Source organism: Vipera berus, assembly GCF_964194415.1.
Source record: "Vipera berus genome assembly, chromosome: 13".
Taxonomy (NCBI): domain Eukaryota; kingdom Metazoa; phylum Chordata; class Lepidosauria; order Squamata; family Viperidae; genus Vipera; species Vipera berus.
The window spans coordinates 1,513,572-1,538,028 of NC_138216.1; the positions used below are offsets into that span (position 1 = coordinate 1,513,572).

General features: G+C 46.2%; 1 protein-coding gene across 7 annotated transcripts in view; it reads right to left on the reverse strand.

Annotated features, from left to right (window-relative positions):
• Positions 1-24,457, reverse strand: part of MPRIP (myosin phosphatase Rho interacting protein) — a 69,134-nt gene that overhangs the window by 29,953 nt on the left and 14,724 nt on the right. For 4 of the 7 annotated variants that reach the window (XM_081338009.1, XM_081338012.1, XM_081338008.1 and 1 more), the window contains 4 exons: positions 15,533-15,684; positions 13,124-13,208; positions 7,726-7,936; positions 6,076-6,589 (listed from right to left, as the gene is read on the reverse strand). In XM_081338009.1, coding sequence (XP_081194135.1) covers positions 6,076-6,589; positions 7,726-7,936; positions 13,124-13,208; positions 15,533-15,684 — 962 coding nt within the window. The remainder of the gene's footprint in view (positions 1-6,075; positions 6,590-7,725; positions 7,937-13,123; positions 13,209-15,532; positions 15,685-24,457) is intronic. The other 3 variants (XM_081338013.1, XM_081338014.1, XM_081338011.1) reach the window with 1 other exon arrangement.

The window sequence follows — 24,457 nt, forward strand, 5'->3', positions numbered from 1 at the left end:
TGTCCGCTCTCTTCCTAAAAAACTCCAGTGATGGAGCACCCACAACTACTGGAGGCAAGAAGGCAGTGAAGATCTCCCCACTTTTTTTTATCTGGCCTGGTTAGTTTTGACACCCCCAAGACCCAGGTTGGGGTACCCAGAAACGCCCCCCCCCAATTTTAACTCTGTAAGGAAGGGTAAAACGTGGGGTGCATTGCCAATCAGTGTCCACAAACTTCCAGAAACTTTAAAAATTAGGGATGGGGTCATTCCTAATTGATAACTGGGGGGCTAAAATTAGCTCCTTTCTTGGCATTAATTACTTCCCTGACATTCCAATTTCTTTCCCGCCATTGTCTCTGCCAACAAAAATTGGGGAGTCAGCTTGGAAGAACACCCCACTGCCCTGGGCTCCTTGCTAGAAAACCTAAAGCCTTTGTCTCTTCTAGTTTGCAACTGTAAGGAGTTCCATGTCAGTTTTTTTGGTGGAAAAACACCTTTTCTGGATGCTCAATCTCAGCCCTGCGTTCCACGTGGAATTTAGAAACAGGAGGATACAGTTTTAGTTTGGAAGCAAGGCAGCTGGGTTGGGTAGGTGGAAGTGATAAGGAGATGCTGCTGTTTCTCTCCGAGGTTAGTTTGCAGCAGTGAACCATGTTCTAAAAACAAGGGTGTCCAACCTGGGCAACTCTAAGACTTGTGGACTTCAACTCCCAGAATTCCCCAGCCAGCATGGCTCTGTTCGCACTTTAAAGCTCTACAGCATGCGCTGGCTGGAGAATTCTGGGAGTTGAAGTCCACAAGTCTTAGAGTTGCCCAGGTTGGACACCCCTTGCTCTAAAACGACCAAGGCAGCTCGGCGAAAGGAGGGGTTAAGAGCTGGAAAGAAAAACCATTGATTTTCCACTCTACATGTTTTCTTCCTTTGATCTGTTAAGAAGCAGGAAGACGGGAATGAGGATGGAAAATCAACAGAAGATCAAAGGGATGGATTTATGCAAAGTCAGTTCGGAGAGAATTGTTCAATGCCACCCAGAGTTATTTTTTCATGAGACGGGCGGCCACATAAATTTGATGAATTATGAAGGGATGGAATGCATAAATAAATAAATACTCAATTACCTCAAAGGAAAAAAGAAAATATGTTTGTTAAGAGCATGTCTTAGTTTCAGTGTGGAAGTAGGCGGAGACCAGGAGTTATGTAAAATCTTACTGACGGAATTTCTCCGTCTGGTTTTGTATCTTCAACACACTCGTGTGCTCCCTGTGTGACCATAAGGCTAAAAAGGAAGATTTCTACATCCTATATAGATAGTTCTCGACTTACGGCTGTAATTGAGCCTGGATTTTCCGTTGTAAGTTACACTGGTCATTAAAAGGGGCACCACATGACTACATCCAATCTTACAACCTTGACTGCAGCGGTTGCTAAACTGGACATTACTTGTACCGGTCAATGAGATTTACAGCCATGTTGAAATTATTTGTCAGTAATTGGCTACAATAACAATGGAAGCCTCATGGTTGAAGACAAATTTCTACACTCAGTTATAACTCTCCACACAAATACAGGTAGTCCTGGACTTATGACTGTAATGGAGCTGGAATTTCCATCCTAAGTCATGACGGTTGTAAGTCGAGGCACCCATATGACTGGACCTTCACCTGTAAACCACCGGAAATGAGCCCGTGTGACCACAGGAGGGTGTGCAGACATAAGTAGCTTTTGAAGGGTCTGTTGTAACTTCTAATGGTCACTAAGTGGTCATTAAGTGAGGACTAGCTGTATCTGGGATTTCTAGATTGCTGGCCAGGGATGTGTGCACAGAAGTTGTGAAATGCACCACATGTTAATTCATAAATGAAAGAATTGTTATGCAAACTCTTCCACAAAACCTCTAATTTATCTCCAAAGCGTATGACAATTCAGGAATCTTTTTTGGAGAAGAATTCTACTGAAATATGAAATTAAGTGAACAATCGAGTGTTTTTATGTCCTGGAAGTAGAAAACCTACTTGCTAAAAGAAATGTTTTGGGTCATCAAAGGGATAGATAGATGTCTCTTGGTCTAATCTTTCTCATTCTGGGGAATCTGGGATTTGCTCCCATTTAAACAGGGTTTAACAGACACAAATCCGTATAAACATCAAATGTTAACTTGGTTAGGAAACAATTAAAGAAATTCCTAGCTTCCTTGTAAAAATGCTTTTCCCAGGGACATGTGTTTTACGAAGTCCTTGCACATAAATGCAAATACGTCCAGTACATCTCCAGCATCATAGCTAATCTATACTTCAAAACTAAAATCTAAATATTTCTAAATATTTCACAGGGCACAAGTCTTGAGCAACTGCTTTTCAAGGAGGCAGACAAGCATGTTTACAATATACTCAAGTGGGGAAATTTCAAATCTGACTGTGGACTGTGTACGACTGGGAATTTTGACCCAGTGCTTAAAAAGTAATTGCAGCATTCGTGAATATTATTTTAAAGTCTGCAAAGGTTCAAGAAGCAGCAAACCACAGACCAGGTATCCTATTGTTCTTTTCACTACTCAAACACAGAACCATCCTCCCTCGCCTTTTAGAAACCCAGCGTGGCATGGTCTTTGACCGGGGCAGAAAACTGATATAGTTAGTCCTCAACTTATAACTATATATTTAGAGATCATTCAGAGTTACAACAGACTTATAATGGGTCCCAACACTTATGACCAGGATCCAGGGATCATGTGATTGCCATATGCGACCTTCCCAGAAAAGACAATTGGGGGTGGGGGGGTAGGAGGAGCTGGATTCATTTAATGACCATATGATTCAGTTAACAACTGCAGTGGCCAACAAGGTTGTAAAAATCAGGCATGACTCTCTTAAAAACCGCCTTGCTTAGCAGTGGAAATTGTTGACCAATAGTGCTCGTAAGTCGAGGACTACCTGTATAAAGATGTAGGTGGAAGCTGTAAACCTCCATCCTTAAAGAAAGATTTTAACGCTGCAAGAGAAGCTGAGAAACAGGAGGCATTTTGGCTGACAGGAAAACAAGGCAGCAACGTTAGCTGTAACTCCAGATAATCTAGCATCTCCTCAATCAGGGCGTCAACCTTTGCAAAACATCTTTGCTATTAGTAGTCCTGGGCAAGACACTCTTGTCAAATTGGCCTTTAAAACACACACACACACACACACACACACACACACACACCAGTTGGAAAAGTGCAGCTTTAGGTCCCATTTACTCCTTGACGACCTGGGAAAAACTGGTAAATTGAAAGGGTTCAGAACATGAACAGAGGACACGGAGATGGACGGGAGCAGGTATGAAGTCCTTCAGAAAGTCCCCCAATCAGTTGGATTTTGTGAATATTACTGGAAGATCCATAGGAATTATTTGAGACCAGGATGGTCTCAAAGGGTGGATTTGTCTGAAATGATATAAGGTTTCCTGCCTGAGCAGGGGGTTGGATTAGAAGACCTCCAAGGCCCCCTCCAACTCTCCTATTCTGTTGTTCTGTATTCTGTTTCAACCTGGACATCGAGTTGGATTATAGGAAGACTCGCCAGCGCTGGTTACAGAGCGTGCTTTGTTCCCAGAAAAGGAACTCCGCTCAAGGATGGACAAGAATGTTAATGAAGCAATCAGAGAAATAAGTTACTAAAGCAGCCCAAAGCAATGGATGGAGATCGGCAGGAAGACAGGAAAATGTTCATTTAATAGCAGGGGTTTTTATTTATGCAGCAGGGCAAAAAATAAAATAAAGTCTGTCTGAAGCCACCTGGAGGTTACAAACAAGCTTCATCAACCATCAAGACCCTCTGGCGAGGGGTGAAATCTCTTTCATTCCTCATTTGTGGGTTTCTTGCTAGCCAATTCTGGAAAAAAGAACAAGGCTTGCTCTTGAGCTGGTGCAAGTCGTCTGTTATGAGCAAGCCAGATCTGGTGGAGGTTTAAAAAAGCAACTGGAGAAAAATTCTCTTTTATCTCTTGGAAGAGCTTGTGCTCACAATCCTCCAATCTGCATATTCTGGCTCTTTTTCTGAGACGCCTCTTATGAATTCCTATGAATATACAACAGAACGAATGAAGGGAGTTCCTGGTCTCTATTATCTCAAAAATATGCATGGATTAGTTTCCTTCCTAAAGCAAGTTTCTAGGCCTCATGAAGGTAAGCCTATCACGAATACCTGTGCTAGCAGCCCATTGTGTTTTAGAAACCAGGACGGGGCATTTAAAGACTCAGGGAAGGATCTCAACACCGGTAACAGGATTCTGTTTCATTCCCTGTTCAATATTTTGCTAATAATCACCCAGTTATTGCTTACCCTTCAGTTATTCCTCAGTTAGTTGACAGGCAAACTTAATATAGCAAGGATGAAATTTAAAAATGGCTAAACTGGGCAGGCAGAATTAAGCATCTTAGTTTGCTTTCGGATCCAAGCTTCTTTTATCTGCAAGACTTCCTGGGCTGGATGCACCCAAAGCACAGAATCGATTCCAAAGCAGGTGACTAATTAAACTTCAGTGCCACCTCTCCACCCACCTCTGGCTCCCTCCTTTGCCATCTTGTCTCCTTGATTTTTTCCATTAATGTTTTTTTTATTTGCTGAGTTTTTATAACGGGGGATTTTCATGTTTTTTTTTCATGTTTTTATGTTGTCAGCTGCCCAGAGTCACTGGATATGAGTGGCGGGAAATACATTTTGTAAATAAATAAACAAACTTCACCGCGCACAGCACATTCCTCAAAAGGGGAAAGCTGTGTCTGTCCTAAGCAGATGCCTGGCGCTTCCTTTTTGCACCAGACTATCTTCATAACGCTGCTTACTAGCGAGCGCCAAACATTTCTGACTGGCAAACTTCCTTGGTTCATAAAAAAGTTTGGTCCCCAAAAGAGATGGCGGGGAAATTTGAATTGAAGCCCTTACTAAGGCAATACAATCCTTTATTGGTTGGCTTGAACTCAGGTGCCCAGCAAACATTTTCTGTCTTCTACGCAAGCTTGCAAAGAAGCAATGCGCCGGCATTTTATGCAAGCTGCTTAAGACCACGCAGTCCGCGGAAAAGCGGTGCAAAGCACAAGCCATGCTGAGCTTTAAGGTTTGATCCACTGGGCTACAGTCCTATTGGAGGGCCAGTCTGCGCATGCTTCTATTTCCCGCCCATGAGGGCTAGAAACTCCTATTTTTTAACAAAAAATTAAGGAAATGAACATTATTCACATTTCATGGCCAGATTTTGAATGTATGCTTGCACGATGTCCTCAAAAATATTTTTCTAGGTCTGGATGCAAAGGGGCAAGCAGCAAAGGTTTAAAACGATCTTTTTTCCCTTCTTCATCATGAGCGCTTCGGATGCAGTGCAGACCGTCCTCATTTAGTGACTGATTAAAAAAGTCACTTTGCAACCAGTTCTTGCTTTTGCATCCTTTGCAGGCGTGCAAAGCAAAGTTGAAAGAAGATCATAACAGGGTAATTTCACTTAGCAACCATTTCATTTAACAAATGAGTTGCCGATCCCAATGGTGGTCACTAAACGAGGAGGACACGTTTCCGGGCACCATACTGTCATCCAGAAAAGAGGGCCTCTGTTTTGGCCATTGTTTCTCGGATGGACCAGCAATCTCCTGACGTCTCGTTTTGGCCCGACTATTTCAGCAATCCAGCATTCTCAGCGAGAATGAAAAAAGTGACTTAGGACTGTTTTTTCACACTTACGACTGCTGTGGCAACTGACCTATACTTATAATGGTCGTAGTGTCCCCAAATCACGTGATCCCCTTTGGCAACCTTCTGGCAAGCAAAGTCAATGTGGGGAAGCCAGATTCGCTTAACAACTGCGTGGCTAACTCAACAACTTCAGTGATTCACTTCACAACCGTGGCAAGAAAGGCCGTAAAGTGAGGCAAATCTCACTTAACAACCATCACACTTGGCAATTGAAAATTTGGGCTCCACTGTGGTTGTAAGTCAAGGACTACCTGTGGAAGAGCTGGAGCCCAGTTCAACCATCCCCTCTCTCTCTGGGCAAGAACTCCCTTCCAAAAGAGCGTTTCGTCCTCCTCCGCCTGTCAAAAAGCGACACCTGGATTTGGGTCTTACCTCCTTTCATTCCCAAAAAGCCGAGCTACCTCTTCTCGTCCGGGACTCCGCGCTCGGGAACTCCGCTCAATCCGTTTCCGCTCGACTTGAAAAGCATCGCGGTTACTGATCCGAATCGCCTTGGGCACGTCGGCCAGGGTGGAGTATTTGCGGCTGACTTTAAAGGCAAAGGGGCCGTTGCGTCTCTCCTCCGTCCTCGCCCCGTTGCAGCCAGCGGAGTCTTTGTGCTTGGCGAGCCGGGAGCCTCTGACGTCCAGGGAATTGAGAGAGAAACTGTGCACCATCCGGCCGGCTGGCCAGGTACCTGAAGAAGGAAAGGAAGCGCTCGGCTGCTGAGATTTGGGGTCACCGTACCTGTGGTTGGGCGTGCAGGGGCTCGGCGGGGATGGCAGGTTCGGCATCTGGTGCTCCTCGGCCTTGACCTCCTGCTTGGTCTTCTCCAAGGAAAAGTAGCCGCTCTCCACCCGCGTCTTCCGCCCGCAGTCGCTGCGGTCGCCGTTCACCGCAGCCTCCTCTGTCGAAGGAGGAAAGCATGGAAGAGAAGAGAGGGAGAGGTTGAGAGAGAAGGAGAGAGAACGAGACAAACCGTTGCAGGAATTGGGTATGTCAAGCCTAATGAAAAGGAGGACTAGGGGTGACATGATAGCAGCCTTGCAATATTTGAGGGGCTGCCACAGAGAAGAGGAGGGGGTCAACCTATCCTCCAGAGCACCTGAAGGCAGGAGAAGAAGCAACGGATGGAAACTGACCAAGGAGAGAAGCAACCTGGAACTAAGGAGGAATTTCCTGACTGCGAGAACAATTAACCAGCGGAACAGCTTGCCTCCAGAAGTTGTAGGTGCTCCAACACTGGAGGTTTTCAAGAAGAGACTGGACAGCCATTTGTCTGAGATGGTATAGGGTCTCCTGTTTGAGCAGAGAGTGGACTAGAAGACCTTCAAGGTCCCTTCCAACTCTGTTATTCTGCTAAATTTACAGAACTGGCCTCTCTCACTTGGGGCACGGGGGTGAGGGCATCTTACTAACTTCTTCAATCTGCCAAGGTTGAGAAACGTTGCCTTAGAGGATCCACCAAGACATGACAAATCTAGAAATGCCCCTGTTTATTCCCAGGCAAGTATTTGCAGGTAGAGAAAAGTATTCAAGATTCGGAAACACCTCTAGTAAACAAAATGCTGAGGTTCAACTTCTACCCTCAGGAAACCCAGCCTTCATCCTAAGTGTAGGGAGATCCCCATGAGAAGTCCTGTATGTCCACAGGTAGAGTCCTACTACCACCTCTTTGAATTCTTGCAGTACAAAGGTCAGTGTTACTCTGAAACTGTTGTTGAGAATGTCCCGTTCTTTGGAGGCACCTGAAGCCACCTGAGTTAGGTCCCACCAGCCTCTCAAAGTTGCTGTTTTTGCAACCGAGCCGGTCCGTAACTTGCCTTATCTTGTTTTCTGGCAAGGACCCCAGTTCCCTTCAGTCATAACCCTGGAATCAGGACACCAGGAAGCCTTAGAAGAAGCAACTTGTCTTCTTATCTCTTGCCCGGGGATCCAGACAGCAGAGATAAAGGATCAGACGACAAAAACTAAGAACATTGTGGATCCCAGATCTTCTACTCTGCCCTCTGGTTTGACCAACATTTGGGACTCCATTCTTACCTTCTTTGCTCTCCAGGACGGAGTCCTTCAAGGAACATGCTGGAGGCGCCTGGCCTTGCAGAGAGCCGGGCGCCGAGCTGAGGCCCACATTCCCATCCACCTGGTCTTTCCCTCTCAGCTCTTCTTGCCAAAGGGTGGACTTGGTGGTGGGGATCTTCTCTGCGCCGGGGATGCTGCTGCTGGTCACTGCCACCTTCGCTGGGCCAGGCTCCTGGAGGGAAAAGAAAGTGGTGGGCAACCCCGTTGCAACGGCTTGTATTTTTGTCTCACACCGGCTCAGATCAACCACAAAACTTTCATGCTCCCCCTGCAGATGTCGGCCACTGCTCCGGGTTCTCCTAATTCACCTTGTGTGGCTGTCAAATCTAGACTTGAGTGTTGCGTAGTACAGGCAGGGCTTGGCTTACAACCGTAACAGGGACCAGAATTTCCACCGCTAAGTGAGGCAGTTGTTAAATGAGCCATGCCTGCAATTTTATGGCTTTTTTTCCACAGTTGTGAAGCAAATCCATGCAGTCTTTAAACGAATCACATGGCCGTTAAGCAAATTAACCTTCCCTTATTGACTTGGCTTCCTGGAAGCCGATGGGAAGGTTGCAAATGGCAATCGCGTGACTCTGAGATGCTGCAACTGTCATAAATAAATGCTGGTGGCTATGGAGGAGCCACAAAGGTTGTAAGTGCAAGGACTGGTTGTAAGTCATTTTTTTCACTGTAGCTTCAAATGTTCATAAGTCGAGGACTGTCTGTAAAGGCAAAGGCCTTTACAAATAGGGAAAGGAAGGCACAAAGTTGCATTATTCTTTGCAGCAACGCAAAACAAAATTCTCACAATAACAGTGTGCCTTCTCCAGGTTTCTTTTTTTACATTGTTCAGCGTGATGGCCCCAGTTTTCGCCCTTTCGGCGCCAAGATCTTCAGCTGCTCCTACGGTTAGCATCGCCTCCAAACCAGATAGCCGTTTGACCATTTGAAAAGTGCCTTTTAATTCATCCTGCAAACTGCCTCGGGAACTCTGCATTGCAATGAAGCTGCAAATGCTTTCAAAAATTAAACACGGCACTCTGCACCCAGCATGGAAGCCTGTTTCCTGGAAGGGATCTGCAATTCAAATTGGCTGGGTGCAAAAACCAAACATACCTCCTCTTCCTTAATCAATATTTTTTCAACTTGGCAATTTTAAGATACATGGACTTCAACTCCCAGAATTCCCCAGCCGATATTTCCCATCTCTTCCCCAACAACAATTTCTCCCCTTCTTTTCTCCTCCCCATGAGAATCAGTAGCGCGTTTGAAGCAGCAACATTTAAGTATGATTGACAGAACTATCCTGGTAGATTAGGACTGTGGAGTAAGACTGCATATGATGGACACTGAAGCTTGGAGACCTCAGGCAGTGATGGTCTTTGAGATGCTAGGACGAGTCAGGACTTTTCACTTCCCGGCAAGAAGTATAAAGAGCTGTTCTTGATCTGTTTTTTGCTGGTCAACGATCAAATGGAAGAGACTGAACTTGACTTTTATACAATTAGCAATCAATCTGCTTCCCCAGCAGGTTTGCTAAAATAGCTCAGCTCAGACTCCGACAAGACATAACTCAAAGCCCTACAAATAGTTCATTTCCCCTGACATAAATTTAGCTGATGCAAAGGATGAGCTACGTCAAGGCAACAGCAGAGAAATCCAGGAACAATATTCCAAAGAGGAAGCTGCAAAACTTCCAGGACTCTCAAGACGGCCAAAGAATTTGGCAGCAGGAGCAACTCTTGTCAGCATCTGGTCCAAAGATTACAGAATAAGAGTAGAAGATCCCATCTGTCATGGACTACGTTGCTCTATTCCTAGCAGAAAGCCGGCCCCTTCAGGTCTAGAAAGAGCAGAGAGATGGAGATGGCTAGAAAACCTGGGCCCAAGGAGAAGGGGAGGCTGGACACTGCCCAAAAGACGTAGAAAGCTCTTTCCTACATGGAGGGAAACCAGGGGAAGTGGAGAAGGTCAACAGAGGAGGGAGAGGTTTTTAGGAAAGGCAATGAGTAATAAAGGAAAGAAGGAGGGGAGATGTGCTGTCATGGCTTGAGTTAGGGTTGACTTTCCCAAAAATAATTGGGATCCTGACACCCTTCAGACACTGGAGGATCCCTGCAGGCAGCTCTTGATGGTGACCAAAACTGGATGAATATTGCATCCAGTTTGGTCACCTTACTATAAAAAAAGACTTTGGAAAGAGTGCAGAGAAGAGCAACAAAAATGGTCAAGGCACTGGAGGCTCAAACATATGAAAAACGGTTGCAGGAATTGCAAGGCTAGTCTAGGGAAGAGAAGGACCAGGGGTGACAGGATAGCAGGCTTCCAGTAGTTGAGGGGCTGCCACAGAGAAGAGGGGGTCAAACTGTTCTCCAAAGGACCTGATGGCAGGACAAGAAGCAATGGATGGAAACTAACCAAGGAGAGAAGCCAGCTGGAATTAAGGAGAAACTTCCTAACAGTGAGGACAATTAACCAGTGGAATGACCTGCCTTCAAAAGTTGTGGGTGAGCCGTCACTGGAGGTTTTTAAGAAGAGACTGGAAAGTCATTTGTCTGAAATGGTATAGGGTCTTCTGCTTGAACTGGGGGTTGCACTAAGACCTCCAAGGTCCCTCCCAAATCGGTTATTCTGATAGTCTTCTGGAAATGTAGTCTTTGCAGAGAGCGGGCGATATCGCTGTCCTGGCTGTCATTTCAAGCCCAACACAAAGCAAGCTGAGCAGCAGCTCAAGACGAGTCGAATTAGTGAACTTCAGGCAGTTTTGCTGAAAATCAGCACTTCCTCCCAGTTTCTGGCAACACTGCACCCGTAGCAAACCAGTGGTTCGTGGTATGGAGGAGGAGGAGGAGGAGGAGGAGGAGGAGGAGCTAACTACCAATTCCTCTCCCCACTTTTGTTTGAGTGGGGAGAAAGAGCGAGACGAGGATTTGAGTGTGACAGAGGAACAGTTGTATCTCATCTAAGGTAGCTTTTGGAGGTCACATTGACCAGTCCACCAGGAAGAACATCTCTTCTCCTCCTCCAGGTGCAACTCAATTCAAGCTCTTCCAACGGTCCTGGGTCACTTTTGCCCTCCCTTATAAAAAATGTAACACAAAGAGCTAAGAGCAGAAGATTACGTAGCGCAAGCTTTCTTTTTTCCCTAGCATTCCTTTTTTGGAAGTAGTGTAGATCTTCTCCAGTATTTTTCCCTGAGGCACCCAGCAGGCGTGCTCCATCTCCTGCTGCTTCACAAAACTCCTTGAGACCACGTGCTTCTGCCTCCCCGAGACTCACCTCCATCTCCAGAGGCGGGCCCGTTTTTTTTGGGGGGGGGGGGAAAGTCCCCCTTTTCGGTGTATCTCCCCCACCCCAAACCAGCTGACCTTATTTGGTGCTTAGGAGCTCAGATCCTGTCAACTTTCCAAGAGGTTGCTGAGGCAACCAAGCATAACCCCCCAAACGAAAGAGATAATATTCTGCCAATGTTTTTTTTTCCTTCTCTTTTCTGTTCTGCTTCCAAAAATTGAAAAAAGGGTGGGGAGGGGAGAGTAAAATAGGAAGAGCTCTGGGGAAGGGGCTCAACCCATCTAAGACTGCTTTGCCTCTTACTCTACGCTTGTGTGGGCTGGCTCAGCAGAGGCAAACTCCCTAAAATGCTTACAGAGGTTCAGTCACAGAGAAACGAGCAAGGGGAATGGCTGCTACCTAGACTGAATTTTGCTCACCCCTCCAAATGAAGGACCTCAGGACACTTACATCCCAAAGCTACAACCTACACATAGATTCCATTGCATGCTTTTTGCTAAAAAAAAACCATTGTTGCTGTGGACCGATGCTATTCCAACAGATGTTGGACATTATATTCAATAAATGCTAAATATTTTAAATGCACTACTATGTTAAATGTGGGGTCCTAGATGCTCTGTGAGTTTGGTGGTTTTTCTTGCAGACGTTTCATGACACAACTAGGTAGCACCATCAGTGCTAGAAGGGAGTGTTGGCAAACCTCTCAGACTGATGATGTCACCTAGCTGGGTCATGAAACCTATTGCAATTCCTTGATCAAATTCTCCATCTGATGTATAAGCAGCCCATTCAAGACCTGACAATGTAAATTAAAGGTCACTTAAAAGGCAGAGAAATATTCAGCCAGAGAGCAGTCAAGCAGACACACAATCTCCTGTGAATGTAACATAACCCTATTTTCTTTGTAGGATACGCTGTTCACACAACCACCCCCAAAGTCCTCCAAATTAAACTCCAAGGCCCCCCATTCCCCCATGACATTGGGTCAACTGGTTATGCACAAAGGTTACACAACAGAAGCTTGGGAAAAACCACGGATCTATCAGTAACAAAGGACATCCAATCCTTTTAGCTTGACAAGGAAATACCTGGGCAGCTTCTGTCAAATGGATCAGATAACGTTCATTCAGTGGTTCAGGATGAGGACCTTGATCTAAGCATCATCTCTGGGACCAGCAGCTACATCCAAAGAAAGCTGCTTGAGATCTTTAACCCTCCAAGATTCTCCTGAACATTTCCATGTAGGACACTTGTGCAGGAAAGAATGAGTCATAGCCCAGATTCTGTGCCTGCGTGTATGTGTGTGTGTGTTTTACCATTTATAGTCAAAAGAGGGCTAGAAATAAGCTGTCACCAGATCCCCAGAGGACACGTTCAGCCTCCATCTCATCTGCCACATCTAAGTCTTATCTCCAAGGGCCATCTCTGGTAGGAAAAATCAGAACGTGGGGCCATGGAACTCCATGTCAGTGGTCAGGAATCTTTTCTTGCTCGCAGCTTCAAAAAAAGGGAGTTGAACAATTGTCCATCGGTCATTTAGAAGACGTGCTCCTGAGTGACGGTTATCGACAACCATCGAGCACACTGTCCTGTGTTGAATGTCTGTGGAGATTCTCAGTCATCCAGGGCTTGGTTATCCCCCCAAAAAGATGCTTTTTCAAAAGGCAACTGGACTTCCTTTGTTTTTCCTTGAAGGCGTTTCGCTTCTCATCCAAGAAGCTTCTTCAGTTCTGACATTCTGACATTCGGTCAGAACTGAAGAAGCTCCCCGGATGACAAGCGAAACGCCTTCAAGAAAAGAACAACAACGTCCGGTTGCCTTTTGAAAAAGCCCCTTTGGGCACCCTGTCCCGATTTATATTCCACAATACGTGAAACTGACCAGAGTAGAGAGAGAAAACAGAGGAGCTTCTGGAAGCTACGCATAAACCGAGTGAGGTTTGTTTTTAAAAAAACCTCCTTTTAGAGAAGATAATACTTGAAAGAAGGAAGGCCGCATTCTTATAAACCAGTGGTGGGAAAAATATCCTAATCTGAGGAATGAGAAGCATCAGAAGCAGGCCAGGTGTGCTCCTGTTTTTACCTGTGGCGTTGGGGGCTCCACTTTCCTCTTCTTCTTTTGATTCTGCTTGTTCGTCCTTGGGTAGACCACCAGCATCTCCAACCACCTGAAGGCAAGAAGGGAAGTTGAGAATTGCCCCCACTGAATAAACGGGGACAGTGGAAGGGGAATAGCCAGACAAAATGAGCAACAGCTCCCCCTTCCTCAACGGATGGAGGCTCCTCTCCCCCTTTAAACACACACACACACACACACACACACACACACACACACAATGGGACACTCTGAAGAAATAGATCCCAAGGCAAGCAAGAGAGAACACGGAAAGGAGAGGAAGACTCTCTAGAAAGATAAAATCAATTCTGGTTGTTCTCCTTCACCAAGGACCTTCACCTCAATGCTTCCTGCTCATTTCAAGGAGAGCAAGTAGAATAAAAGATGAAATTTAGGAGCGTGTTCACTCTTGGCCAACCTTTGCACAAATGCCACGCAGGTCACATGTATCACAACTGAGTGGGACAAACTGATGGCTCCCTAGATCTGAATTCCTCCCCACACATGCTCTGGATGGTATTTTCCCAAGGAGCTACAGAACGTCCTCAACTGCTTCTTCTCACAGCTCTGCAGGATGAACCTGTGACTCTACCATTTCCTGCAGGATGCCAGGACCAGCTCCAGCATCTCCTGTCTACAAAAGCAGAGTCCAAAGCTCACCAGAAAAGCATCGAAGGCTGGCCCTCTCTTGCTCAACGAGTTCCACGCCCAAAGATATTCCCAAAGCCAGCAGCAAGCACCAACCCATCTCTTCCCAAGGTCAGCAAACCACAAGCCACCCCAGCACGCACCTAATACGTTCCCTCAGAACAATGTCAGCTCTGCCCGACAGACCTGTCCCAGCTCGGACATTCAGGAAAGAAAGACCCTCGACTCCATTTGTAGCGAAAGGTATACACCTGGCTAGGTGGGCCACCATGTCTTTCCTCAGCAGTAAGGGGTAGACATTCTCAACACAAATCACACTTAGTAATCTACACATAGATGGAGGGACCCATCCTTCTTTTCTCAAAACAGCACGGGTGCTGCCCTGCGTGGCTTTGCAGGCTGAATGAACCCTCGGACTAGGTTCTTATCCATAAAGGGCTGGAGTTCATCCAGTTCCTTTGGGGTCACGGAATAGAGTTTCGGCTTAGGTAGTCCCAGCAATATTTCTATGGAACAGTCTGTGGGGCAATGGGGGGGCGGGGGGGGAAGTATGTCCGAGTCCCGCTTCACTGTTTATGCCTCTGAACAATCCCAGGTCTTCTCTGGACCTCGGAGAACTCAATCGTGGGCTCGGCAGGAAAGCAGGTCTCCAAGCAGAGGACGGGACCCGATTACCAAGAGGTGGCAAAGCAGCCCATCTGAGAACCAGCCAATCTTGCTGAGCAGGTTGGATTCAGCTCAGCCCATCTCTCTCTGTCGCTGTGTTTGCACTTCCATTGCGTCTTAGCTTTATCCCTTTTCAGGATTTACAGGTTTTTAGCAGCAAGCACAACATAAATTAGAGAGCGACAATGCCACCCTGCCACAGCCTCCTTTAGATCTGTGTGTCTGGCTCCGAGGCTGGCGCAGGGATCCCTCTGTGCCTTGACTCCATAGTCCCCTGCCTCTGAGACATTCATCTGCATTTTGTTTCTAAGCCAACATGCGTCAGATAAGTAAGAATAATTGGCAGCTTCCTGATGCTGTCAGCCAGGGCTGGGCACCCTTGAGGCTGGCAGGATCTATTTGTGATCTGTTTGTTTGTTTACGAAAACCAAGTTCTGCCAAGGGAGTTAATCTAAATCTCCTCATCTCTTTAAACAGAAAACATTTCTCCGAAGTTGGCCTCCAACTTTAGCTCAGGAAAGGAAGTGTGTTTCTCCCTTACACTTTCTGGAGACCAAGGGCTGCGATAAACAAAGGTAGTCTCCTTCGAGGCAACTGTAACAACTGGGAGGATGCGAAAGATTGTTTTGAAGTCCACAAGGAGTTAAGAGCCCAGAATCCTTGACATGAGGCCAGACCAATCTAAGGCACCACCCTGTTCAGTCAATACAGGTGGCCCATGATGATGGCTCTCTGTTGGAAGCATCTGATCTCCTACCTCTATTTCCCCCCCTTATTTTCTGTGGGAGAGCCACTGAGCCTGAATAATATGCCCAGATGCCCTCTGAACCAACATTGGAGTAACATCCCATGCACATTAGCCCATGTGACTTGCACCCTGAAGACCATAAGAAGGTGGTTCCTCAACCATGGTTAGATGAAGAACCAACCCCGTTCTTGATGGCCTCAGGAGCAACCCCAACAGTAGACTTTGGCTACTCCCAAGCGCTTTCTGGTGCTCCGTTCTAAAGAGTTCTCACATGCAGCCCACCCACTCCTTCCTGCCCCCAGCCCTTTGCTCACCCACTTATGATTTCCTTGTTCTCAGCTCGGATGAAGTGCTCCTTCTCGGGTGTCAAGATGCACAGTGAGAACTTCTGTCCAGTCCGATTCTCTCCATCCACAACATCTGTACACTGGTTCATGTTGATAGTTCCTTGTGGCAAAGTGGTGGGCTGGAAAGTAAATGGAGAACAATGAGCAAGTTAGAAGAGAAACTATGGAATGACCACCCCTTAAGCTAGTCCTCAACTAATGGTCAATCATTTAGCAGCCACCGTAAATTACGACAGCACTGAAGAGCGTGACTGGCCCTCCAACTTACGACCCTACGGTTCCATGATTGTGATTTGGTGCCTGGCAACCATCTCGCATTTACGACGGTTGTAGCCATCCTGGGGGGTCATAATTTGTGACCTTTCCAGGCATCTTATGTCAAGCAAAGTCAACGGGGACAGTCACAGGTTGCAGAGATGCAATGTTTCACTCACGGATGGCACCGCTTCACAAAAATCTATCCAGTCCTAAGTTTCTCCAAACTGAGTTTCTCAAATATGGCAGGACCACTTTGGGACTATTGTAATGGTTTATTTTCAGTATATTTTCCTTTCTAACATTCAACATGCTTGGAAAAGTGTCTCTCTAGCCATTTATAAATAAGAGATATTTTTTTAAGCACTTCTACAACCTGATCCTCTACATATGTACTCGGGTCACCACAACTTTCAAAATTTCAGACCCCAGTCCCTTGTTTAAGGCAGTTTAAGGTGAAGCCTGCCCCCCCACCCGACCCCACCTGGTTTTCATTCCAAACTATGCTTCGCCTTCCGTTTGGCCCCACCAACCGTCTGAGCTACGTCACGCCCCTGAAACCAAGCTTTCCAAATCCTGCAAATTAAAACTTTAAAAAAAGCAAACTAAACACGGGCTCACCTCCCACTATTCTTAACATCGTAATTTTAAATGCCGGTTTTAAAATTGGCAGCATCCACCCCCCCAACCCCCAACCCCCCAAAAAAGAAAAGAAGACACAACATTGACGGAGGCTAAAATTATCTCAGGAGGAAGACTGAGCCAAGAAGAGGTTACATCCGACTTTCTCTACTGTGGTTTCCACCTGAAAAGTCATCTCCGTGACTCACACCCCCTTGCCAAGATACACACACACACACACACACACACACTCCAAATGTCTTTTTTTTCCAATTTTCTCCAATCACCAAACCAATACATATACACAGACACACATGGAAGTAGTGCTCGACTTACGTCTACCTGCAATGGGGACCATAAATCTGGTCATAAGTCACTACGGTCAGAGAAATGCACCTGACAGGGACCAGGCAAAAGAAGTATGGTATAAGCCCTGGGTGCAAGAGTTCCTTCAAGATTTGCAGACACATCAGAGGAAAAGAAGAAACAAGGAGAGCACAAAACACAACGGCGGGCTCTGGGATGCATCTGCTTCTTACTTCAGGTTTGTCTCAAACTGTGCGGTCCGTAGGTCATAGAGACCACCATTCTCCATCTCTTCATATCTTGGGTCCTCAGGAAGAGGAACTAATCAAGGAGAGAAGCAACCTGGAACTAAGGAAGAATTTCCTGGCAGTGAGAACAATTAACCAGTGGATCCTTTAACCAGTGGGTGCTCCAACACTGGAGGGTTTTAAGAAGAGACCGGACAGCCATTTGCCTGAAATGGCATAGGGTTTCCTGCCTGAGCAGGGGGTTGGACTAGATGACCTCCAAGGTCCCTTCCAGCTCTTATTCTGTAAGACTGTGAAACCGTCCCCAGATCTGCTGCTAGTCAGCAGAAACCGCACCAAGGTTCCACACAAATGCCTTAGTGTGATGTTTCTGATGCCGGTGCAACATTCACATGTGGAAAGAAGGAGGTGGTGGGGGGAAGAAGCAAAGCAGTAGCCAAATCTGCTTTTTGCTGGAGGGATGATGACAACCCTGCCGTTTCCCCTGGTAGCATTTCAAGGAAGGCTGTGGTGAGATCAGCCAGAGGACACGTTAAAGGAGGTTTGAAGTTTACTCAAGACAGAGAAGCAAGTCTAAACAGCCGGCCAGCCAGGAGCAGAGAGGGGGATGACAAGGTTGAAGAGCCATGGATGGCTTCCCCTTAACCCCATCTGGTCCCTAGAGAGAGACCACTATTGACTTTGTTCTTGGACTTCCCAAAGCTTTGGAAAAGTCTTCCTGAACTAGTGGGCCTCCTTAAGCCAACCTGGATTTGATCCACCCGAGCAACTTTCATTTTATGGGGGAGGGAACCAGATGGGTCTGAAAACCGGAAACTGAAATCGATGGTTCTCAATTGGCATGGAGCCAGGACTCCCCTTTAATAAGGTAAGAGTTCAGAAGATTCTCTCCCCCACCTGGGAGACAGCCCAGCTCTCTGATGCTGCAGCTGTAGGAGATTATGAGCATGTTTAGCCTGGAGGAGAGAAGACTTCAAGAAGACATCATACTTGTCCTCTGTTATCTGTCACGGAGAAGATGAGGCCAAAGAGTTTGGAGTTGCTCCAGAAGACAAGCCAATAAGAGCAAGGCTTTGGCGATGGAATTATGGGTCAACCGTTGAACGTTGAGTGATGCCTCCAGAATTGATTTGGCAGGTGTTGTCTCGCTAGAGTTGCTCTCCGGTCATTTCCTCCAGAGGTTGTGGGTGTTTGGGGAACTGTCCTACAGAATCCAGAGGGAAGGGGCTGGAGAGGAGGATTCTGAGCGTCGCAATCCCAAAACTTCTGGAAGGCGGCTGCTGGCAAGAGATTTGGATTGGGAAGCTGGGCTGTTCAGCAGGCAAGTCACAGTTGCAGGCAAGCATCCCCTTATAAGGAAAAATGGTCTGAGACCAAAAAAAAAAAAAAGCTTGTTTGATTCGGTTGCTGAGAGAACAGGGGGTGGGAGGGGGAGGGGGGAAGACCTTCCTGTGCAAATCATCCCAGCAGCCCGTTAACATTTTGGCTGATTGCACGCCCAGCTAGAAGCATGTCAGTGAAATCTGTCTTTAAATGTAGATGACTTGAAACTTGTTGAGTTGGAAATGGAGGGAGAAGGAGAGCATATAAGTTAATGGCAGGTCAAAGACAAATACTTTCTCCAAGTCCCCTGCATTTCCCTTTTTGCTCTGGGTTCAAAGAATTAATAATGACACCAACAGCCTCGGTCTATCGTTGGTTGTTGGACCAACTATTCAATCGCTTGGGATGTAGAGCGACAGTCCAAGGGTATTTGAGTAGAGGAGGTCTGGAAGAAAAGCTAAGAAGAGCTAAAAAGGAGATTTCTGCAGGCAAGGTCAACCAAGACAACATGGCTTGATGGCAGCCATGACTACATATCAATCGGAAGTCCTGCCTCTCTGTTACATGTGAAAAACAGATGAGGTCTCAATTATAGGGCTGCAGCCATGATCTTGACTTCTGGACCTTCCAAACCCTCTACAGCAGGGGTCTTCAAACTTGGCCCTTTTATGACTGGTGGACTTCAACTCCCAGAATTCCTCAGCCAGCATGCCTGACTGAGGAATTCTGGGAGTTGAAGTCCACCAGTCATAAAAGGGCCAGGTTTGAAGAGCCCTGCACTACAGACATCCCTGGAGATGTCAACAGCACTTGTTTCTCCACGGGGCTCGAGGAACAGCTGACACCAGGATTGTCTAGTGGAAAAGGCAAAACACTGTAAATAGGGTTGTGTGTGTCTTCAAAAGGGGAAAAAAGACAAAGGAATATTTAGTTCTGTGCATTGGCACCCACTTGCTAACAGATGGTCCGCTACATCTCCAGGTAAGGTCTGGGAAAGTCCAAATCCTGATGTGTAAAGTACCAGATGGCTGCAATTAATCCATCTCCATGGAAAACCATTTCCTGTGTTTCTCACGAGAACAGTCAAATCCGAAACAGCATTTTTGATACCTTCTGACTAGCATAGAGAGAGGATGTGCAACCATTTCTTTCCAGTTCTGCATCTGAGAACCAGACAGAAGTTCAAAGATACTCAAGAGGTCTCCTACACGGCCCCCAGGATTCAAATCAGCAGCTCCATTTTAGGAACAGCTGCATCTGTAGGTATCCACTGCCAACCGGGATTCAGAAAGAAAGGGGCCTGTGTCTTCTTAACTCTTCTACAAATAGGTCCATTGTCTGGGAAGGCAGGAAGTAACCTCAACATAATTAGTGCAACACAATTAGTTCTGTTTGGGATTGCCAAACCCAAACAGTAACGAACGCCTCCTTGTAGACCAACAAATTGATGGGGACAATCAAATCACGTGTCATCTGCTGTCATGCCCAGCGGTTGCTCCATCTTAGCAACCTACCTGGTCAACATTCCAAGGCCCACGTTCAACCATACGTGAACAGACTGGACTTCTGCGTACGCTTAACTCGCTGCTGAGAGTTGATGTTTTTGTCAACACTGGAGACCACAATCACCCCCACTGTGGTTCCCAACACTGGAAAACATGAGAAAGCAACAGCAAACAGGGGTCAGGTCCTCTCCAGCGGGGATTCATGCCAAAGTCTTGACTCGGGGCTGATCTTTTGTGGACAACCAATGACAAGGTCTCCTGTTTCCTTTTGGGAAAGGATGAACACTGCTCAAAGGGGTAGCAAAAGCAAGGCAGTTCCTATCTTTACTCCTTGACTCGTGCAGAGGGGATTCTTGCTTCCTGTTAGGGGCATCAGATGTGGGGAAAGGCCTCTGGTCCCTCCCGGTCCGCAGAGAAAGTCTGTGGGAAGCCCACCACCTCCCATTAATATTTTCCGCCTGGCTGTTTTTCTGAAGCACCCGATGTTCGAGCCCTGAAACCCCAGCCCTTCCCCTGCCTGTGCATTTAATTCTCCTTTTCCAAACTCCTTGAACAAATCTCCCAGTCTCTTGCACATGCACAAACACACGTACACATAGCCCAGCATATCTGGGGCTCCTTTGTCGACAGGATGCTGGAAAGCCGAGCTCTGTGCAAGGAACAATCCTGGAGAGGCCGGAAGAGGCATTGCTACGCGACCGTTTATTTCTGCTGCCGAAGTAAAAATAGAAAATGGAGGAGACAACAGAGGACCTGAAAGAGCGGCTGGCAAGGGAACAATCCGGAGATGGCTTAAACATAGACATTAATCTCTGGTGACGGGCAAAGAGCCCCCCTCTGGGGCACCAAGCAGAGAAATCTGAAGTTTTGCCTCCAGGGTCACCCAGAACCTCCAAACCTACTTGTTAGCTAGGAACTTTACGGACTTCTTTGGACTGCCACTTGCCAGGAATGGTAAGGTCTCCTGCTTGAGGATGGGTTGGACTAGAAGACCTCCAAGCTCCCTTCCAACTCTGTTATTCTGAAAAGGACTGCTCAGTTAGTCCATCATGGGTGGAGGTGACCTTCCCTTAATTGCTCAGAAGTTCTACCATCTTTTCTTCTCCGAGAATTACGCACCCAATGATTGCAGACAACTGATCTATTCTTGTTCCTTGGCACTCAAGACACCATACACAGATATATATTTTTTCTAGGCAATTCCCTCTCTAGGTCCAGATCTTTCCCTCCTAACCTGTCCGTGCTACAGCATTGGATTGGGTCCAACCTCTACAAAAGTGAAATGGAGACTCTTCACATCATGAAGAAACGGGCTATGCTGGCTCAGGAATTCTGGGAGTTGAAGTCCACGAGGCATAAAAGAGCCAAGGTTGCCTACCCCTGCCCTATAGGAACCCATCTTGCAACTTGATTATTGCACTATACTTTTCATGGGTGTCTTCCCCAAGTTACATTGGAGATTTAGCTGGTAGAGTGCCCATACGAAGCTGGACCCAGAACTCTAGAGCTCCCTATTTCAAATAGAATCGACTCGCCCAAAAAGATCATCTCCAGAAGCTAGGTTAGACCCAGCATCACTCTTCTTTCCTAACCAAAGTTAAAATGCTGCTCTACTGGAGGGCTGTCTTGAGGTTAATTTATTGAGGGAATGCCACAGATTTGTTGACATGATTTTATGAATTTTGATTTTTGCAATTAGCGCGTCCTTCTACTGTAGATGTGCTTGTCTGTTTTGCATTCCTCTCCCTATACCACCGGGAATTGCTTGATGACGATCGCGATTTCCCCCCTGGAAGGTAACTAATTGCTTGATTGCAACTCTAATACATAAACAAACAAATAAAAAACATGGCTTCATTGCCTCTGAACTCCAACGCTGGTCTTGCTGCTTCTGGGACTCTTTCCAGATGTTGCTTTTGTTTTACAAAACAACAGCACCACCAACAACACCAACAACACCACAAGTCTCCACCAGAACAGCTCTCCAGGTTTTCATCAGCCATCGGTGGATGCAGTTCTGGCTTACGCTACCACTGATGGACCTATCTGAAGCCACCCCGGCGAGGACCTCCTCATTTGTGGCTCCACCCTTAAGGGACTCCCTGCTATGGAGGATCCAAGAGGGTCTTCAATGGGTTTGCCAACCCCTCAAGACGCCTCTCTTTGTATCCTCGAGGAGAAGTTGGAATTTTCTCTCTTTGTGGGCCTACCTTTGATCTAAATTCTGTTCGCTGCTCCCTGACTTCGCTTTAAAGAAGACGACCAGCCCCAAACAATGTAATATTAATGAGGCTCCAGAGCCAAGAAGAGTGTTATTAATCGGGAGAGACACTAATAGCCTTGATGGATGAAGAACAGGCTTAGGTCCCTGTCTGCTTCTGGAGCGCCAGAAGAGCGAAGGGTTTACTGGGTATGAGACGCCTCTTTTCAAACATCTCAACCCATCAACCCAACTGCTATAAACATATTTATCTACGTAGCGTCCAGTTTCATTATGCCGGTGCCAAGCTTTTAGAGAACTGAGAATCTCCGTAGACATTAAGCTTTTAGAGAACTGGAGCGATGCAAGGGAGACAACAAGGGGTCATCCAGTTAAAGGCCAATTTAACAGCAGCAAGAGGAACCAAATGAAGGATCTGAGGTCATCAGAGCTTTATTAATCACAGCTTAACAGACACCCCCAGCAGAAAACCACGAACACCTTAGTGAGTGTACACAAACAAGTGTGGCACAGGCTAGAGAAAAGGTGGGCATAATTAGCCATTTCCAGATAGTCCTGCTCCTTCTGCCTTCTCCTCTACCTTCTATGCGACAGCCTGCATGGAAGAAGCAGGGACTTCTGAAGCCTCTAGATGATCTCATGCAAGGACAGCTTGTAAAATGAGGTCTGAGAGGCAGGCCCTAGGGGAATCCCTGGCTGTCCAGCTCTGGGACACTCTGGGACTTGAAGTCCACCCTTCTTAAAGTTGCTGAGGTTGACAAACACTGCTCTAGAGCTTCCTCTGTCTGCATATTCAAGGCTGCAGAGTTGTCTTCAATTCCCTAGTCATGGAATATATGGGTCCTGGGACATGATACGTCATCCTAGCTGGTTTTAAAACAGGTTTCTAGCGCTTAAGACTGCAGGCAGAGATCAGAGAGTCTTGGGAGAAGTCTCATGAATGGCAAGAGCAAGAGAAAGTTCAAAGCAGGCCTGACAAGTGTTCTGCTCTCATTCTAGCCGTGGAACTTCACACCTTGCTTTGCCCACAGGAAGAAATAAAAATGTCATTAGATGAGTAAGCTAGATGGGTTTTCACCCTTCTCAAGATATCAGAATAACAGAATGACAGAGTTGGAAGGAAATTTGGGTAGGGGGCCTAAGGCAAAGCCTTGGGGTACCCCACCTATCATCTTGGCCAAGGGTTGGGATTTGGGATCCTGGTGTTTTAAGCAAAACCTGCAATCCCCAAGCCACCAGTGGCTCCAAAAAGTAGTCCAGGTATGACTGAGATATCTGAGGAAAGTCTAATGGTGCTCAAGCCAGATGTGAATAACAAAAATGTTCAAGTCTCTAGCAGGATGGTCAAGAATGGAGACCAGAATTGGCCTCCAATTCAAGGTGGTTTTCACCTCCAAGGATGCGAAACTGGGCAACTTAGCCCTTTACATGAAGACTTCACAATGCGAGTCCAAAGTTGATAAACCACCAGCTTCTCTTTTCTCAGAACATGGTGGAAATAAGCAGGAAGAAAAAGAGATATCTTTCTGAGAAGAAACCCCAAACAAACAAGTGTGGCAAAGTCAGAGGACCAAAATGAATTTACTATCCAAATTCTGCCTAGGCCCCCTAGTTCTCACAACCACAATCCTTTCAAGTTTTTTATTTCATCCCATTTTCCCTCCCCACATATCCTGTGGACTTGGAGAGCTGGGGAAAGGATCTGGGACATAAAAAGATTTGAGGCTTGATCGAAAAGTATGAGAAAAGCGGGAAGCTACAAAGAAAGTTTAACTTTCTTGCAAGTTCATTGACTGGCTGTAACTCTTTTGCTAAGTCATTGTTGAATGTTCAAAGAGAAGACTTCCAATAAAAATAAAGGGGGGGGAAACACATCGGCTTGGGAATTCTCCAATGACAAAAGAAGATGATCGTCTGGGGGAGAAGGGATGCAGCAAAAGGGTTAAATGCCGCTGATATAATTGCTGCCAAATCACTCATTTTTGGCGCCAGGCTTAAGTAAACAGCTTAGATATAAAACACAGTACAAGCATATTAAATAAATAGTTTTTTTTTTAAAAGACACTCAACTAAGCCAGACAAAATACCATAAAAAGAAAACAGTAATTAATATTTTTTTTTTTGGTAAATACTTGTAAAGTTGGAAACAAGGGTAGAAGAGACGATGGGTGTGAACATATTTTAATGTCTCACATCAGCCACTGAATCTGTCATTCAGACCTCCACGTTTAAAAGGAGACTATCCTTACGGCAAAGATGACGATGTGAAAACGGTGCACCATCAGTTAAAATTATCAACTGCGATTTGAAATGTAAAGAGTTGTAACTCCTGAATTGGCCTCTCTTTTGTGGGTGCATAAACTTTCCAAATCATATTAATTTTTAAGATATTCTATATTCTAGTTTGAAGAGT